General features: G+C 46.7%; 1 protein-coding gene across 2 annotated transcripts in view; it reads right to left on the reverse strand.

The window, feature by feature from the left end:
- Nucleotides 1-19,575, reverse strand: part of FRMD5 (FERM domain containing 5) — a 170,408-nt gene that overhangs the window by 68,412 nt on the left and 82,421 nt on the right. Inside the window, exons 5-8 of one of the 2 annotated variants that reach the window (XM_089663860.1) lie at nt 10,282-10,379; nt 3,462-3,582; nt 588-675; nt 393-481 (exon numbers count right to left, since the gene is read on the reverse strand). In XM_089663860.1, coding sequence (XP_089519986.1) covers nt 393-481; nt 588-675; nt 3,462-3,582; nt 10,282-10,379 — 396 coding nt within the window. Of the gene's footprint in view, nt 1-392; nt 482-587; nt 676-3,461; nt 3,586-10,281; nt 10,380-19,575 lie in introns of both variants that reach the window. The other variant, XM_089663859.1, reaches the window with a different exon arrangement.

The following is a 19,575-nucleotide window of genomic DNA, read 5'->3' on the forward strand; positions in this document are numbered from 1 at the left end:
CGTTGGTCCAGCTTGGCACATTGGTCCAGCTTGGCACATTGGTCCAGCTTGGCACATTGGTCCAGCTTGGCACGTTGGTCCAGCTTGGCACATTGGTCCAGCTTGGCACATTGGTCCAGCTTGGCACGTTGGACCAGCTTGGCATGTTGGGTCCAGCTTAGCCCCTAAATATGACCTGAAGGTCAGGTTTAGGGGCTTTTCTGGATACTGGAGGTGTTAGCAGATGTCTCAGCTTTTATTTTCATATAATCGGCAGGAAGGACAGGTTCACTTTCCATGTACTACATCAATAGATCCCTAATAATAATAATTAAAATACAGAAAGCAGAAAGTAAAAGATAGGATAAAAGAAGGGGAAGGGTGGGGGAGGGGAAGGGCAGATCCAGACTCACCATTTTATAAAGTGAACCCTCTTATTCCCCTGCAACACGATAAAGCCAAAAGGAGTAAAGGCCAAAAATGCAGAATTCCCAGAGACATCCTGAAAGACAGTGACACAGGACATAGGAAGGGAAGAGAGAGCTAGGAGAGACGGGAGGCACAGAGAGAATTATGGGTAAATACCATGGAGGAAAATGGGGGAGTACCTTACAAGGATGGGGGTCCACTCCGTACGTCTCCAGGGTCTGAGCTTTCCTCAGAAAACACAGCTCTGCCGCGGCGGGGGACAAGCCACTAAAAAAAAAAAAGGAGAAAAGGGCCGAAGGATAAACTACTGCATGGAAAATGGCTTTGTATTCACATTGCTCTTCAGATTCTGTCCTTCAATATGACGCCTAGTCAATCAATCAATCAATTATCAATTTGGAAAACGTCTCTTTGGTTGCTATAGCCAATAAAACCATTTCCCTGAGGAACACATTTTATATGTCAAGCCCCAAAATCAGTTATAATGGCATTTCATCCAGTTGAGGACACTGGATGTGCTACACAGGCCCCAAAACATAATCGAAGCACACAGGGCGCATGTAGAGTACTTCTCTGTAAATATAGCAGCTCTAGAAACTGTTGTATTTTCACAAAAAAGGAAAAAGTCTGACACAAAGTTTATCAATACTGCTCAGGGGGGAGATCAGGAGATACAAAGTAATATTATTTATAAACATTGTTCAGAAGGGAGATAGAGAGATACAAAGTAACAGTGTTTATAAACACTGTTCAGATGGGAGATAGAGAGATACAAAGTAATATTGTTCAGACGGAGATAGAGGGATACAAAGTAACATTGTTTATAAACACTGTTCAGACGGGAGATAGAGAGATACAAAGTAACATTGTTTATAAACATCAATCAGAAGGGAGATAGAGATACAAAGTAACATTGTTTATAAACATCGATCAGACGGGAGATAGAGAGATACAAAGTAACATTGTTTATAAACATTGATCAGTCAGGAGATAGAGAGAAACTAAGTAGCATTGTTTATAAACATCGATCAGTCGAGAGATAGAGAGATACAAAGTAGCATTGTTTATAAACATTGATCAGTTGGGAGATAGAGAGATACAAAGTAACATTGTTTATAAACATCGATCAGTCGAGAGATAGAGAGCTACAAAGTAGCATTGTTTATAAACATCGATCAGTTGGGAGATAGAGAGATACAAAGTAACATTGTTTATAAACATCGATCAGTCGAGAGATAGAGAGATACAAAGTAACATTGTTTATAAACATCGGTCAGACGGGAGATAGAGAGATACAAAGTAACACTGTTTATAAACACTGTTCAGACAGGAGATAGAGAGATACAAAGTAACATTGTTTATAATCATTGATCAGACAGAAGATAGAGATACAAAGTAACATTGTGAATAAACATTGATCAGTCGGGGGATAGAGAGATACAAAGTAACATTGTTTATAAACATCGATCAGTCGGGAGACAGAGAGATACAAAGTAACATTGTTACTTTTGTACCTACTCTGTTTCATTCATCTGAAGATCAAAGGGATGAGTTTCAGTCTGTATTTGATGCCAGTTAATGCAACGTGACAAGTAGAAAAATGTTTTCAAAGAAAATCCGTCTCACTCCTACTATTCCTGTACTTGTCACAAAGTAGCTGAATTACTGGGGTTTAGCTTGAATCGAGACCTGTTCTTGGCAGTACCTCTCCTTTGCCACAAGATGTCCTCAGTCTTGCATGTTTAATGACACCCAGAATCACTTAAAGTGTTCCTGAACCCCCAACAGTACAATCAGTCTGTAGATGCGGGAATGCATGATTGTTATACTCACTGGGGAACCTAAGGGGTAATCCTCCGCATTGTGTAACAAGGCTGTTTGATCCTGTCTTCTCTGATCCTCCCCTTCTTCCAGCACCCTCCTCTCTTCTGATAAGACACATAGTGTGGAGACACTCTGTACATGCTCAATTTGGTGTGGATTGCTAGAGAGGGGTTTTTTTTTGGTTTTGGGAGAGCTAGAGAGGGGTTTTTTTTGGATTGCTAGAGAGGGGTTTTTTTTTGGTTTTGGGAGAGCGCATGTGATTAGCACAGGGCCAATCAGCACTCTCCAGACAGAGGTCTGGGGTTCTGCAGCCTCCTAGAGCAGAATGAAGGCTCCTCCTACAATCTTTAACCAGTGCTCTGCTGTACACTGATAGAAGTCACAAGACTGCTATATAGTGCTGATGAGAAAAGGGATTTAGCAGTTTATATTTACTACAATAATTGTATTTTCATGTTCTATTTACTCTGGGAGGGCGGATATAGTGAATGTGGGGTCCGGGGAGAGCGGATATAGTGAATGTGGGGTCCGGGGAGAGCAGATATAGTGAATGCAGGGTCCGGGGAGACCGGATATAGTGAATGCGGGGTCTGGGGAGAGCGGATATAGTGAATGCGGGGTCCGGGGAGAGCGGATATAGTGAATGCGGGGTCCGGGGAGAGCGGATATAGTGAATGCGGGGTCCGAGGAGAGCAGATATAGTGAATGCGGGGTCCAGGGATAGGGGCAGGGGCGGACTGACCATTTGGGAACTCGGTCACTGCCCTAGGGCCCAGGGTCAGTTGGGGGCCCCATGAGATGCCCTTGGTACCTTTCATAGGCTTTTTTGGGTGTGGTTTGAGTGTGGGCGAGGACATAGGGGCCCCATGATCCCCTATTGCCCAGGGGTCCCATGCGTTATCAGTCTGCCCCTGGAGAGGGGATATAGTGAATGCAGGGACCGGTGTTTAGTAACACTTTAACATGGAAGATTGAGCACTTACAGTGAGTGCAGGGTGTCACAGGTGTCATGACATCAGCACTGCTTTCTGCATCAGTGGGGGCCACCCTGCCTGAGTAACAGGAAAAGAAGAATAGGACCCTAAGCTAATATGTAACTGGCATAAAAACTTCAGAAAAGAATGGAAAAGCATAAAATATTGGGGGTCCCTGGGAAGGGATTTGGGGGGAGGAGCACAGATCCAGGGGCTGGCCATTGATAGGTCAGTTACATAGAGCGCGTTCCTCACCTGAGCTCGCTCCTGTGGATCTCAGCAATCCGTCGCTCCAGCTTCTCAGAGTGTTTCGGGAGGAACTGGAACTTGGAACTGTACCCTTCGGGGTGTTTCCCGGGATCATAGTCTCCGATCTCTGCTGCAGGAAAGACACCGAGATTAGAAGTACAGCTAAGCAGTTCAATTTCCTGCAGGTAAGGTGGCACCAGAGCAACACATGAGGAGTCAGCGCACACAGGGGCCACTCTGAGGCTGAGCCGGAAAGGGCCACATGCAAAACTTTTCCTGCTCCTCCTTGTCAGTTTAGCAGTAGATGGAACTTCTGCAGCACATTATGGGGGGGGGGGGGGGGTTACTAAAAGTGCATGGCGGCCAATCATCTTCTACCTTCAGCTTGTTCAATTAGGCTTTGGCAATAAAACCTGGAAGCTGATTGGCTCCCATGCAGAGCTGCACCAGATTTTGTACCCACCAGCTTTAGTAAATCTCCCCCATTCGTCCGTTTTTTTTAAATAAAATATACAAAATAATTATTATAGTGAACTCCAGACATATATTAACCCCTTTACACCGGCCGGCTCTGACACTTTCACCACCTCAAGTCCAGACACTTTTACCCCCCTTCCAGTCCGGACACTTTTACCCCTCTTCCAGTCCGGACGCTTTTACCCCCCTTCCAGTCCAGACACTTTTACCCCCCTTCCAGTCCGGACACTTTCCCCCCCTTCCAGTCCAGACACTCCCCCCCCCCTTCCAGTCCGGACACTTTTACCCCCCTTCCAGTCCGGACACTTTCACCCCCTTCCAGTCCGGACACTTTCACCCCCTTCCAGTCCGGACACTTTCCCCCCCTTCCAGTCTGGACACTTTTACCCCCCTTCCAGTCCGGACACTTTCTCCCCCTTCCAGTCCGGACACTTTCCCCCCTTCCAGTCCGGACACTTTCACCCCCTTCCAGTCCGGACACTTTTACCCCCCTTCCAGTCCGGACACTTTCACCCCCTTCCTGTCTGGACACTTTTACCCCCCTTCCAGTCCGGTCATTTTTACCCCCCTTCCAGTCCGGACACTTTTACCCGCCTTCCAGTCCGGACACTTTCCCCCTCTTCCAGTCCAGAAACTTTTACCCCCCTTCCAGTCCGGACACTTTCACCCCCTTCCTGTCCAGACACTTTTACCCCCCTTCTAGTCCAGACACTTTTACCCCCCTTCCAGTCCGGACACTTTTACCCCCCTTCCAGTCCGGACACTTTTACCCCCCTTCTAGTCCAGACACTTTTACCCCCCTTCCAGTCCGGACACTTTTACCCCCCTTCCAGTCCGGACACTTTTACCCCCCTTCCAGTCCGGACACTTTTACCCCCCTTCCAGTCCGGACACTTTCACCCCCTTCCAGTCCGGACACTTTCACCCCCCTTCCAGTCCGGACACTTTCACCCCCCTTCCAGTCCGGACACTTTCACCCCCTTCCAGTCCGGACACTTTCCCCCCCTTCCAGTCCAGAAACTTTTACCCCCCTTCCAGTCCAGAAACTTTTACCCCCCTTCCAGTCCGGACACTTTCCCCCCTTCCAGTGCAGGCCAATTTTCAGCTTTCAGCGCTATCACACTTTGAATGACAATTGCGTGGTCATGCGACACTGTACCCATATGATATATGTTATAACTTTTTTTTCAGATAAAGCTTTCTTTTGGTGGCATTTAATCATTCTTTGGTGTGTTTTTTTTTACTGCTTGCTATGTAAACATTAAAAGACAGAACATTTTGAAAAAGAAAAAGTTTTTCCTGGTTTTTGTTATAACATTTGCAAATAAATAATTGTTCTTTATAAATTTTAGACAAGATGTATTCTGCTACATTTCTTTGGTGAAAATAACACAAATCAGTGTTTATTATTTAGTCTGCAGGAAAGTTATAGAGTTCACAAACTATGGGATATATATATCTGAAAGTCAATCAATCCTGATGTACTGACCGATGATCTTATTTGTTGAGGCCCTAAAATGTAAGAACAGTACAGATATCCCCCAAATGTCAGAACAGTACAGATACCCCCCAAATGTCAGGACGGTACAGATATCCCCCAAATGTCAGGACAGTACAGATATCCCCCAAATGTCAGAACGGTACAGATATCCCCCAAATGTCAGAACGGTACAGATATCCCCCAAATGTCAAAACAGTACAGATACCCCCCAAATGTCAGGACAGTACAGATATCCCCCAAAATGTCAGAACAGTGCAGATATCCCCCCAAATGTCATAACAGTACAGATATCCCCCAAATGTCAGAACAGTACAGATACCCCCCAAATGTCAGGACAGTACAGATATCCCCCCAAATGTCATAACAGTGCAGATATCCCCCCAAATGTCAGAACAGTACAGATATCCCCCCAAATGTCAGGACAGTACAGATATCCCCCAAATGTCAGAACAGTACAGATATCCCCCAAATGTCAGGACAGTACAGATATCCCCCAAATGTCAGAACAGTACAGATATCCCCCAAATGTCAGGACAGTACAGATATCCCCCAAATGTCAGGACAGTACAGATATGCCCCAAATGTCAGAACGGTACAGATATCCCCCAAATGTCAGGACAGTACAGATACCCCCCAAATGTCAGAACAGTACAGATATCCCCCAAATGTCAGAACAGTACAGATACCCCCTAAATGTCAGGACAGTACAGATATCCCCCAAATGTCAGAACAGTACAGATATCCCCCAAATGTCAGGACAGTACAGATATGCCCCAAATGTCAGGACAGTACAGATATCCCCCAAATGTCAGAACGGTACAGATATCCCCCAAATGTCAGGACAGTACAGATATCCCCCAAATGTCAGAACAGTACAGATATCCCCCAAATGTCAGGACAGTACAGATATCCCCCAAATGTCAGAACAGTACAGATATCCCCCAAATGTCAGGACAGTACAGATATCCCCCAAATGTCAGGACAGTACAGATATGCCCCAAATGTCAGAACGGTACAGATATCCCCCAAATGTCAGGACAGTACAGATATCCCCCAAATGTCAGAACAGTACAGATATCCCCCAAATGTCAGAACGGTACAGATATCCCCCAAATGTCAGGACAGTACAGATATGCCCCAAATGTCAGGACAGTACAGATATGCCCCAAACGTCAGGACGGTACAGATATCCCCCAAATGTCAGAACGGTACAGATATCCCCCAAATGTCAGGACAGTACAGATATCCCCCAAATGTCAGAACAGTACAGATATCCCCCAAATGTTAGAACAGTACAAATCCCCCCAAATGTTAGGACAGTACAGATCCCCCCAGTACTTAGAACTAGACCCCAAAACACATTCTGCTAGACTCTTTCACAGAATAACCGCAGAGAGGGGCCCAAAATCCAAGGAGCACCTTCAGGCTATCTAAGGGCATCAATTACACATCTAAAAATGATCAGGGACACTAACTGGTGTGGCGGTGATTAGGGACAATATGACTGGTGCGGCGGTGTTTAGGGACATTGTGACTGCTGCGGAGGTGATTAGGGACAGTATGCAAAAAAAAAAAATTACATACATTTTAAAAATTAATTAATTTTTTGTAAATATCTTTTTAAAGATTTAAAAAAAAAAAAAGATTTTACTTTTTTTTTTACATACTGTCACCAGAGCAGTGCAGGGTTACCATAGTGACACTGTACTACTCTGGGCAGTTGATCAGAATTTTTTTCTTTTACACTGTGATTGCTTATTACTGTGATGATCACTGTAATAAGCAATCGCTAAGCTGAGCTGCAGTTCGGTGACTAAACTATGTATTTGATCCCCAAGGCAAACATGACTTTGTACTTGCCAACAAGGGTGTCTCCACCAAGAACTAAGATAAGACGTCTCTTCTAGTTGGCCCCCAGGTTTGCAGACATCTCGGGAGGGATTTTGGTCCACTCTTCTTTACAGATCTTCTCTAAATCTTTAAGGTTTCTTGGCTGTTGCTTGGCAACTCGACGTTTTTGCTCCCTCCAAAAATTTTCTATAGGATAAAGGTCTGCAGACTGGCTAGGCCACTCCGTGGCCTTAATGTTCTTCTTCTTGAGCCGCTCCTTTGTTGCCTTGGCGGTATGTTTTGGGTCATTGTCATGCTGGAACACCCATCCTCGACCCATCTTCTATGTTCTGATTGAGGGAAGAAGGGTTCTCACCCAAGATTTTACAATACATGGCCCCGTCCATTGGCCCCTCAATGCGACGGGGCCAATAGCAGAGAAACAGCCCCAAAGCATAATGTCTACACCTCCGTGCTGGACTGTAGGGATGGTGTTCTTGGGGTCATAGTCAGCAATTTTCTTCTTCCAAACACGGCGAGTCGAGTTGATGCCACAGAGCTCAATTTTGGTCTCAGACCACAGCACCTTCTCCCAATCCTTCTCTGCATCATTTAGATGTTCGTGGGCAAACTTCAAAACGGCCTGTACATGTGCCTTCCTGAGGAGGGGGACCTTGCAGGCATTAATCCATGGCGGTGTATTGTGTTACCAATGGTTGGTTTGGTGACCGTGGTCCCAACTGCCTTGAGATCATTCATAAGCTCCTCCCATGTAGCTCTGGGTTGATCCCTAACTTTTCTCATCCTTACCCCATGAGGCGAAATCTTGCATGGAGCTTCAGACCGAGGGTAATTGATGGTTATTTTGTATTTCTTCCATTTGTGAATATTCGCTCCAACAGTTGTCTCCTTCCCACCAAGCTTCTCGCTGATGGTCTTGTAGCCCATTCCAGCCTTGTGCAGGTCTACAATCTTGACGTCCTTTGACAGCTCTTTTGGTCTTGCCCATGATGGTGAGGAAGAATGAGATTCTGTGGACAGGTGTCCTTTATACACATAACGAGTTCTCGTTGGGAGAACCTTCTTACATTGACGGGACTAATCTGTGTCCCACATGAGCACAGAGCCAGTCTGTGGGAGCCAGAATTATTGCTGGTTGGTAGGGGATCAAATACTTACTTTACTCATTGAACTGCAACTCCATTTATAACATTTGTATTGTGTGTCATGTGATATTCTGTCTCCATCATTTAAATTATTGGTCACTCCACACAACACGTCTCCCTTGCTCTAGAGTCCAGTGGCGGCGTGCTTTACACCACGGCATCCGACGCTTTGCATTTCACTTGGTAATGGAAGGCTTGGATGCAGCTGCTCGGCCATGGAAACCCATTCCATGAAGCTCTCTACGCACTGTTGTTGGGCTCATCTGAAGGCCACACCAAGTTTGGAGGTCTTTAGCTATTGACTCTGCAGACAGTTGGCGACTTCTGCGCACTGTGCGCTTCAGCATGCGCTGACCCCGCCCTGTCATGTGACATGGCCTACCACTTGGTGGCTGAGTGGCTGTTGTTCCCGGTTGCTTCCACTTTGTTATAATCCCACTAACAGTTGAGCGTGGAATATTTAGTAGCCAGGAAATGTCATGGATGGACTTATTGCCCAGGTGGCCACCTATCACGGGACCACGCTTGGAGTCACTGAGCTCCTGAGAGCGACCCATTCTTTCACCAATGTTTGTAGAAGCCGTCTGCATGCCTAGGGGCTGGATTGTATACACCTGTGTCCATGGAGGGGATTGGAGCACCTGAATCACATGATATGAAGGGGATTGGAACACCTGAATCACATGATATGGAGGGGATTGGAACACCTGAATCACATGATATAGAGGAGATTGGAACACCTGAATCACATGATATGGAGGGGATTGGAACACCTGAATCACATGATTTGGAGGGCGGGGACAATACTTTTGGCAATATTGTGTAAACGGCCAATGAATGAAGTTATGTAACCTTTATGTTGCACTACCCCCAAAGGAGCCGCAAGGACGTAACTGGTTCTTTCCCACAAGTTAGTGCAGAGGCAGCCTGGCGCTCAGAATTTTACTCTCTCTCTGGCCCAAAAAATAGTCTATGCCAGTGGTCTCCAAACCTCAACTCGTAGGATGGATATGGCCCTTTGCTTGCCTTTATTTGGCCCTTGCAGCACCATTCCATCCACAGGCACCATGACGGGGCATCATTGCTCCCACAGACACATTGGAACACCTGAATCACATGATTGGGAGGGCGGGGCCAATACTTCTGGCAATATGTATGCAGTTCAATTGTCCATCTAGCTGTCTGCGTTGAGTTCAGCTTCAATCTGCCCCGGGTCACAACTCACCAACAAACTGTATGTGGTGTATTTAAAAAAAAACATTTGCATAGCAATTCCCCCAGTGAACATATATTCCTTCTGTGCAAATCGAGCAAAAAAAAAGACTTTTTTAGGCTATTTCCTGAGCTGGAATGTTTTTCATTGATTTTTTTTTTCAATTGAAAATACCGCATTTGGCCATTAGATGGCGCTAAGCATCCAATTCATTTGATAGGACACTTAGCCCCATCTAGTGTCCAAATGCATTATTTTTTTTCCTTTTAAAATCCATAAAAAAACATTCGTCCAGGACAGGAAATGGACTGATAACATTCGCTGTTGTTTTTTTGTCCTGTTTACATGTGCATTTTCACTGGGCGGATTGCGATGCGTATTTTGTATTACTTGCCCGTAAAAATCAATTAGCCCCTCCTCTTTTTTTATTTCAGGGGCAGAAATGGAGGTGAAAGGGAGAAAGCTGTTAGGTTGATACAAAACAATAGAATTTTTTTTTTTTTCCTGTTTGGACTCGTGAGACAAACGTGTGGATTGCAGAGGAAATAAGAGGATGCCAGGAAATGTGTATGGAGGTAAAAGACTGAGCCGCATTGGCCAATCATACACAAGGAGCCGGCGGCAGTCACCGCCACATACCTTGTAATATGTACGCTGCCAGCAAAGCTGCATCAGATGTCTTACACAGCAACCGTCCGTGGTACAAATCTCTCTTCACTTGCAGGAAAACGAGATACCTGTGTGGGAGACAGACATTCCAGTTATTGTCCAATCAGCAGGCAGGGAGGTGACACCAATTTACCTCCCTGTCCAATCAGCAGGCAGGGAGGTGACACCAATATACCTTCCTGTCCAATCAGCAGGCAGGGAGGTGACACCAATATACCTCCCTGTCTAATCAGCAGGCAGGGAGGTGACACCAATATACCTCCCTGTCCAATCAGCAGGCAGGGAGGTGACACCAATTAATCTCCCTGTCCAATCAGCAGGCAGGGAGTTGACACCAATATACTTCCCTGTCCAATCAGCAGGCAGGGAGGTGACACCAATATACTTCGCTGTCCAATCAGCAGGCAGGGAGGTGACACCAATATTTTTTTTTTTTGCATTTTTGATATTTTTTTTTTTAAACTCTGGTTTGCATATTATGTATTATTGATATTGTTTCTTTTTTTTTTTTCTCTTGGTTATGTCCGGTGTGGCAGTTTATATTAATGGTGTAAATGTATATAATTTTCTTTAAATAAAATCTAATATATATAAAAAAAAGTATTTTGCTGCTTGTTAGTACTAGGTTGTGTTCCACAGCATCACCCCACCAGGAGGTAAGCAAGCCGGGGTCCAGTAGCAGATAAAACAGGTAGGGATCAAGCAGAAGCATAGTCAGTAAACAAGCCAAAGGTCAGTAACAAGTGGTAACAGGTGGGGGTCAAGCAGTAGCGTAGTCGAGGAACAAGCCAAAGGTTGGTAGCACCTGGTTGCAGGTTGAGATCAAGCAGAAGCATAGTCGAGGAACAAGCCAAAGGTCGGTAACAAGTGGTTGCAGGTTGGGATCAAGCAGAAGCATAGTCGAGGAACAAGCCAAAGGTCGGTAACAAGTGGTTGCAGGTTGGGATCAAGCAGAAGCATAGTCAAGGAACAAGCCAAAGGTCGGTAGCAAGTGGTTGCAGGTTGGGGTCAAGCAGTAGCGTAGTCAAGGAACAAGCCAAAGGTCGAAAACAAGTGGTAACAGGTTGGGGTCAAGCAGTAGCGTAGTCGAGGAACAAGCCAAAGGTTGGTAGCACCTGGTTGCAGGTTGAGATCAAGCAGAAGCATAGTCGAGGAACAAGCCAAAGGTCGGTAACAAGTGGTTGCAGGTTGGGATCAAGCAGAAGCGTAGTCGAGGAACAAGCCAAAGGTCGGTAACAAGTGGTTGCAGGTTGGGATCAAGCAGAAGCATAGTCGAGGAACAAGCCAAAGGTCGGTAACAAGTGGTTGCAGGTTGGGATCAAGCAGAAGCATAGTCGAGGAACAAGCCAAAGGTTGGTAACAAGTGGTTGCAGGTTGGGATCAAGCAGAAGCATAGTCAAGGAACAAGCCAAAGGTCGGTAACAAGTGGTTGCAGGTTGGGATCAAGCAGAAGCATAGTCAAGGAACAAGCCAAAGGTCGGTAGCAAGTGGTTGCAGGTTGGGGTCAAGCAGAAGCATAGTCAAGGAACAAGCCAAAGGTCGGTAGCAAGTGGTTGCAGGTTGGGGTCAAGCAGAAGCATAGTCAAGGAACAAGCCAAAGGTCGAAAACAAGTGGTTACAGGTTGGGGTCAAGCAGTAGCGTAGTCAAGGAACAAGCCAAAGGTCGAAAACAAGTGGTAACAGGTTGGGGTCAAGCAGTAGCATAGTCAAGGAACAAGCCAAAGGTCGAAAACAAGTGGTAACAGGTTGGGGTCAAGCAGAAGCATAGTCGAGGAACAAGCCAAAGGTCAGTAACAAGTAGTAACAGGTGGGGGTCAAGCAGAAGAATAGTCGTCGAGCAAGCCAAAGGTCGGTGGTTGCAGGTTGGGGTCAAGCAGTAGCATAGTCAAGGAACAAGCCAAAGGTCGAAAACAAGTGGTAACAGATTGGGGTCAAGCAGAAGCATAGTCGAGGAACAAGCCAAAGGTCAGTAACAAGTGGTAACAGGTGGGGGTCAAGCAGAAGAATAGTCGTCGAGCAAGCCAAAGGTCGGTAGCAAGTGGTTGCAGGTTGGGGTCAAGCAGTAGCGTAGTCAAGGAACAAGCCAAAGGTCGAAAACAAGTGATAACAGGTTGGGGGTCAAGCAGAAGCGTAGTCGAGGAACAAGCCAAAGGTCGAAAACAAGTGGTAGAAGGTTGGGGTCAAGCAGAAGCAAAGTCAAGGAACAAGCCAAAGGTCAGTAACAAGTGGTTGCAGGTTGGGGTCAAGCAGAAGCGTAGTTGAGGAACAAGCCAAAGGTCAGTAGCAAGTGGTAACAGGTTGGGGTCAAGCAGAAGAATAGTTGGGGAACAAGCCAAAGGTCAGTAACAAGTAGTAGGGAAGACACGGATGGCGGCAGGCGTGACAAGAGCGAGAGATTGGCTGGCGAGAGGACAATAATTTGGCACACCTAAAATACAAAGGCGTGGCTAAAATAGGAAATTCATGGGAGGAGCAAAGTGTTCAAAGGTTCAAGAATTCAAAGTTTCAAGGCAAGATCATTGGAAGAATCATCCGGGGAGCTGTCCAGCAACCCAGGCGGCTCAGCAAAAAGCGACACTACCAGACACAGCAGAGGTCGCAGGTTCAGAACTGGATCCTGCCATTATGAAAAAGGAGAGGTCGATGGGGGCCCCCAATAACCTTTTTGCTATGGGCCCCATAAACGATTGCCATCCCCCTGATTTTCTGGAGTTCAATTTTTTTTTTAATTTGGCGTTCAACTTTAATTGTTGCGGGTCGTAGCACACAATAGGGTGTCGGGTGTGAAGCGATGATTATGTGAACGACTTCTGTACTGATGATCTGAGAAATGAATACAAACATTTACATCATCCCCGGGGAAAGGAAGGTTTGTAGACACGGATCCGCACACTTGGCGTTCGATCTCTCTGGTCGGAGATGACATCACCCGGCGGTATGTTAGTGACAATCCAAGGATGGAATAAAACACCATCGTAATGAGGAACGGATCTGTCAGTCAGTGAGGTACAAGACGGGAGAGACTCGGGGGAAGTCCTGGCCGACACTCAAGCCGCAAGTCTTCTATGTAGGGAAGGAAATCTCTGACTGCAGGAGATCCTTGTAAAGTGTCTGCGATATCCACGTCTGCTGGAGGCTGACATTCACTGTCTGTTCTCCAAAGTGAATCATTCGCTGGAATTAGATTGCCGTCCTGCCCTCCGGGCATCTTTTATAGCGTCTCCCCGCTGTGGGTAGTCACACTTGGCATCGCTGGGCATCAGACTCGGGATCGCTCGGCATCGCTGGGCATCAGACTCGGGATCGCTCGGCATCGCTCAGCATCGCTGGGCATCAGACTCGGGATCACTCGACATCAGACTCAGCATAGCTGGGTAGTCAGACTTGGCATCACTTGGCATCAGACTCGGCATCACTGGGTAGTCAGACTCGGCATCAGACTCGGCATAACTGACATACTGTCACCCTAGCAGTACAGTGCTACCATGGTGACACTGTACTACTTGTGGGGGGTGATGAAGATTTTTTTTTTTACACTGATTGCTCATATACCCATAAAGGCTGTAAAGGCAATCATTTCTCCTCCTCTCTGGCTGCATTCTTGCAGCCATTGAGAAATACTGTGTGAGCTGTGATTGGTCACAGCTTGTCACATGGTACAAGGCTGTTGTGAATGGCCCTGTACCATGTGATCTCTGTGATCATTCACAGATTTCACACGTAGTAAGCAATGATGTCAGAAGTGACATGTTGCTTACTGCTCTTCATGTGATCACTGATTGGCCAATCTGTGCCTGGCAGTATCTCCTCTTGCTGACTCACCGGAGACGCCGGACCGCTGCCTGGACAATTCCTTGGACAATCTTGTCTTTTAGCTCGTTTCTGGCGAACTCTGAACTCTTTGTTCCTCCCATGAACTTCCTATTTAAGCCACGCCTTTTGGACTTCTTGTTTGCCAGACCATAGTGCTGTCTCCAGCCAATATCTCACTCTTGTCACTCCTGCTGCCATCTGTTTCTTTGCTACCGCTCACTACCGGCCTTTGGCTTGTTCCTCAACTATTCTTCTGCTTCACCCCAACCTGCAACCACTTGTTTCCAACCTTTGGCTTGTTCCTCAACTGTCCTTCTGCTGGACCCCAACCTGCAACCACTTGCTACCGGCCTTTGGCCTGTTCCTCAACTATTCTTCTGCTTCACCCCAACCTGCAACCACTTGTTTCCAACCTTTGGCTTGTTCCTCAACTGTCCTTCTGCTGGACCCCAACCTGCAACCACTTGCTACCGGCCTTTGGCCTGTTCCTCAACTATTCTTCTGCTTCACCCCAACCTGCAACCACTTGCTACCGACTTTTGGTTTGTTTACCGACTACGCTCCCACTTGAGCCCATCCTGCTATATATGCTACTGGACTGCTCACCTCCTGGTGGGACGATCCTGAAGACCACAACCTGGTACTAACATGCAGCAGAACCCATCTCTGCCATCAGAAGCTCTGGTGAGCACCATTTAGTGCAAATAGAGAACAAAAACAAAAAGCGCACCAACCTTGAGCATTACCTCAGTAAAAAGGTGACAATTTATTGAAATAAGAAGTATGCTCACAAACGTGACAGTATATGAGGCATATAGGATCCAAGATAGGAACACTGGAGTGTGAGACACATGCAAATTTCACCGAGAGGGGAGACTCTCAGAGTGAAGCTGACGAGTTTCAAAGGGAGATCCCTTCTTCTTCAGAGCTCAGAAGAAGAAGGGATCTCCCTTCGAAACACGTCAGATTCACTCTGAGAGTCTCCCCTCTCGGTGGAGTCTCCTATCTTGGATTTTATATGCCTCATATACTGTCACGTTTGTGAGTATACAGTGAAGGATATAAGTATTTGCTCCCTGCTGATTTTGAACGTTTGCCCGCTCACAAAGAAATGATCGGTCTAAAAATCGAATGTTCGGTGTATTGTAACAACAAATTCAGCAGAAATGCATGTCTAACAAATGATGACTGATCTGCATGTTCATGAGGGATATAAGTATTTGATCCCCTATCATTCAGCAGGATTTCTGGCTACCAGGTCTCTTTCATACAGGTAACAAGCTGAGATTAGAAGCAGTCTCTTAAAGGGAGTGCTGCTAATCTCATTGTGTTACCTGTATAAAAGACACCTGTCCACAAGAACAATCAAACAATCAGATTCCAAACTCTCCACCATGGCAAAGACCAAAGAGCTGTCCAAGGATGTCAGGGACAAGATTGTAGACCTACACAAGGCTGGACTGGGCTACCAAACTATGGCCAAGCAGCTTGGTGAGAAGGTGACAACAGTTGGTGCAATCATTCACAAATGGAAGAAACACAAAACAAGTGTCAGTCTCCCTAGGACTGGTGCACCATGCAAGATCTCGCCTCGTGGAGTGTCAATGATCATGAGAACAGTGAGGAATCATCCCAGAACTACACGTGAGGATCTTGTCATCGATCTCCAGGCAGCTGGGACCACAGTCACCAAGAAAACAATTGGTAACACACTACGCCGACAAGGACTGAAATCCTGCAGTGCCCGCAAGGTCCCTCTGCTCAAGAAAGCCCGTCTGAAGTCTGCCACTGAACATCTGAATGATGCAGAGGACTGGTTGAAAGTGTTGTGGTGGTGATCTGGGTCCCTGAGCGCAGGAGGTTTTGGTTCTGCGAGCACCATTGAGTGCGAAGACCCCGCACCTCGAGTAAACTTGCGTCATCCACCAGGGTGACATCTTATATACTTATCCTGCTGTTTGGTGGAAGCCTCTCTATTGCTATGGCTACTGGTCTCCAAGTCTGAACCCTGACAACATCAGACCCAATTTTCAAAATCAGGAAGGTGCTGCATCTAATGGACAGCAAGCAGAAGGTTCTACCCGTCACATACCCCAAATTTTCAGAAATTTTTGGGGTTACCCTCTATGGTCATAGATCAGTTTTTACAGAAGCAATTTATTAATCTCAGCTTTCTATTGTGGTAAGGTTGGCCCCTCAGTTTGGATCCTAAGTGTTCTAAAGACTCAGGAGGACCAAGTAGGCATATCCAAGGGTCTAGTTGTATGGAAAACTCATGACGTCATGAAAGCACTAAATTTAATTTTACTGCACACAAATGCAATTTATTACCCAAATTGTTAAAATCTAAAAGATGGAGTTGTGTCAAGTAAATACCCTGCTCAAAAAAATGAAAAGGAACCCTTTATAATCAGAGTCTAGCATCAAGCCAATGAAACTCCTGGGATATGGATCTGGTCAGGTAAGTAGCAGAGGGGGTTGGTAATCAGTTTCAGCTGCTTTCGTGTTAATGAAATTAACAACAGGTGCACTAGATGGGGAACAATGAGACGACCCCCAAAACAGGAATGGTTTTACAGGTGGAGGCCACTGACAATTTTTTCCCTACTCATCTTTTCTGACTGTTTTTCACTGGTATTGCATTTGGCTCGGGTCAGTGTCACTACTGGTAACATGAGGCCATACCTGGACCCTACAGAGGTTGCACAGGCAGTCCAACTCCTCCAGGATGGCACATCAATATGTGCCATTGCCAGAAGGTTTGCTGTGTCTCCCAGCACAGTCTCAAGAGCATGGAGGAGATTCCAGGAGACAGGCAGTTCCTCTAGGAGAGCTGGACAGGACCGCAGAAGGTCCTTAACCCATCAGCAGGACCGGTATCTGCTCCTTTGTGCAAGGAGGAACAGGATGAGCCCTGCCAGAGCCCTACAAAATGACCTCCAGCAGGCCACTGGTGTGAATGTCTCTGACCAAACAATCAAACAGACTTCATGAGGGTGGCCTGAGGGCCCGACGTCCTCTAGTGGGCCCTGTGCTCACTGCCCGGCACCATAGAGCTGGATGGGCATTTGCCATTGAACACCAGAATTGTCAGGTCCCCCACTGGCATCCTGGGCTTTTCACAGATGAGAGCAGGCTCACCCTGAGCACATGTGACAGACGTGAAAGGGTCTGGGGAAGCCGTGGAGAATGTTCTGCTGCCTGTAACATCGTTCAACATGACCGTTCTGGTGGTGGGTAAGTGATGGTCTGGGGAGGCATATCCATGGAGGGACACAGAGACCTCTACAGGCTAGACAATGACACCCTGACTGCCATTAGGTATCGGGATGAAATACTTGGACCAATTCTCAGACCCTACACTGGTGCAGTGGGTCCTGGGTTCCTCCTGGTGCAGTGGGACCTGGGTTCCTCCTGGTGCAGTGGGTCCTGAGTTCCTCCAGGTGCAGTGGGTCCTGGGTTCCTCCTGGTGCAGTGGGTCCTGGGTTCCTCCTGGTGCAGTGGGTCCTGGGTTCCTCCTGGTGCAGTGGGTCCTGGGTTCCTCCTGGTGCACGACAATGCCCGGCCTCATGTGGGGAGAGTATGCAGACAGTTCCTGATGGATGAAGGAATTGATACCATTGAATGGTCCCCACGCTCACCTGACCTAAATCCAATAGAACACCTCTGGGATGTCATGTTTCTGTCCATTCGACACTGCCAGGTTGCACCTCAGACTGTCCAGGAGCTCAGTGATGGCCTGGTCCAGATCTGGGAGGAAATCCCCGCAGGACACCATCCATGGTCTCATTAGGAGCCTCCCCCGACATTGTCAGGCATGCATACAAGCACGTGGGGGCCACACAGACTACTGAGGGCCATTCTGAGTTGCTGCAATGACATTTCAGCAATATTGACTCATCTGCTGCATCAGTTTTTCACTTTGATTTTCGGGGTGTCTTTGATTTCAGTCCTCTGTAGGTCGATCATTTCCACCAAACGATGGGGCGTCCTTACATTCCTCACACATTACCCCGTCCATGTCAGTATAGAGATCTAGCAGGAGATTTCTCCCCTTTGAGATCTGATGGGTTTTCAAAGAGTTCCTTTCATTTTTTTGAGCCGTGTAGATACCAAGCAGGCAAAGCCTAAAAAATTCATGCCAGTGAAATGTTGAAAAACTATGGTGCTCAAAATTGTCCGTAGGCAACACTTTGAAGGCCTTTACAGGTTTTCAATTTAGAGTTAGGCATGAATGATGGCCCTACGACTATTGTTCTCACTACAAGGTTTGTGAAAACCCCCAGAATTTAGTTGTGCCCCCCCCAGGCCGGCCTTCCCACGAATGTTGTGCCCGGCTGATGATGCCCTCTTCCCATCCCCACACTAAGGGCCAGGACAAGCGGAGGGCAGCATGGTACAGTGAAGTGAAGGTGACAGGACAAATGACAGCGGCAGAGAGCGGGGAGGAGGTGCGGGCTGTGCTCTGCTACTGTCATAAGATGCTCTTCTATACAGCAGATGAGAAGGGGTCGCTCTTACATCTGGCTGTACACTAAATGTACCCACCCCCTACCTATGTGTTCTGCTGCTGGGAGATAAGTTTGTGGGTAATGAAAGAGCGATCTCATGTAAGAGCGACCCCTTCTCATCTGCTGTATAGAGGAATAGAGGAGCGATCTTAAAGCAGGATGGGAGAGCACAACACAACTTGCACCACCTCCCAGCTCTTGAGGGGGAGTGGACCTTAAGTCAGGAGAATTGTATACAGTTGCAAGAAAAAGTATGTGAACCCCTTGGGATTACGTGGAGTTTTGCATGAATTGGGCATAAAATGTGCTCTGAACGTCATCTAAGTCACAACAATAGAAGAACACAGTCTGCTGAACATAATACTACACAAACATTAGATGTTGCCATGGTTTAATTTCACATAACATGTAAACATTCACAGTGCAGGGAGGAAAAAGTATGTGAGGCCCTAGCTTAATGACTTCTCCCAGAGCTAATTGGAGCCAGGAGTGAGCCAACCTTGACTCCAATCAGTGTGATGATATTGGATGTGTTGCTGACAGCTGTCCTGCCCTTAAAAAACACACACCTGTTTTGGGTTTACTGGTTTCAAGAAGCACTGTCTGATGTGAACCATGCCTCGCAGAAAAGAGCTCTCAGAAGACCTACGATCAAGAATTGTTGACTTGCATGAAGCTGGAAAGGGTTACAAAAGTATCTCCAAAAGCCTTGATGTTCATGTGTCCACGGTAAGACAGATTGTCTACAAATGGAGAAAGTTTAGCACTGTTGCTACTCTCCCTAGGCGTGGTCGTCCTGTAAAAATGACTGCAAGAGCACAGCGCAGAATGCTGCATGAGGTAAAGAAGAATCCCAGAGTGTCAGCTAAAGACCTACAGAAATCTCTGGCACATGCTAACATTTTTGTTGACACATCTACAATAAGGAAAACATTAAACA

Source organism: Staurois parvus, unplaced genomic scaffold (assembly GCF_062004578.1).
Source record: "Staurois parvus isolate SC_StPar_1 unplaced genomic scaffold, SC_StPar_1.0 ptg001789l, whole genome shotgun sequence".
Taxonomy (NCBI): Eukaryota; Metazoa; Chordata; class Amphibia; order Anura; family Ranidae; genus Staurois; species Staurois parvus.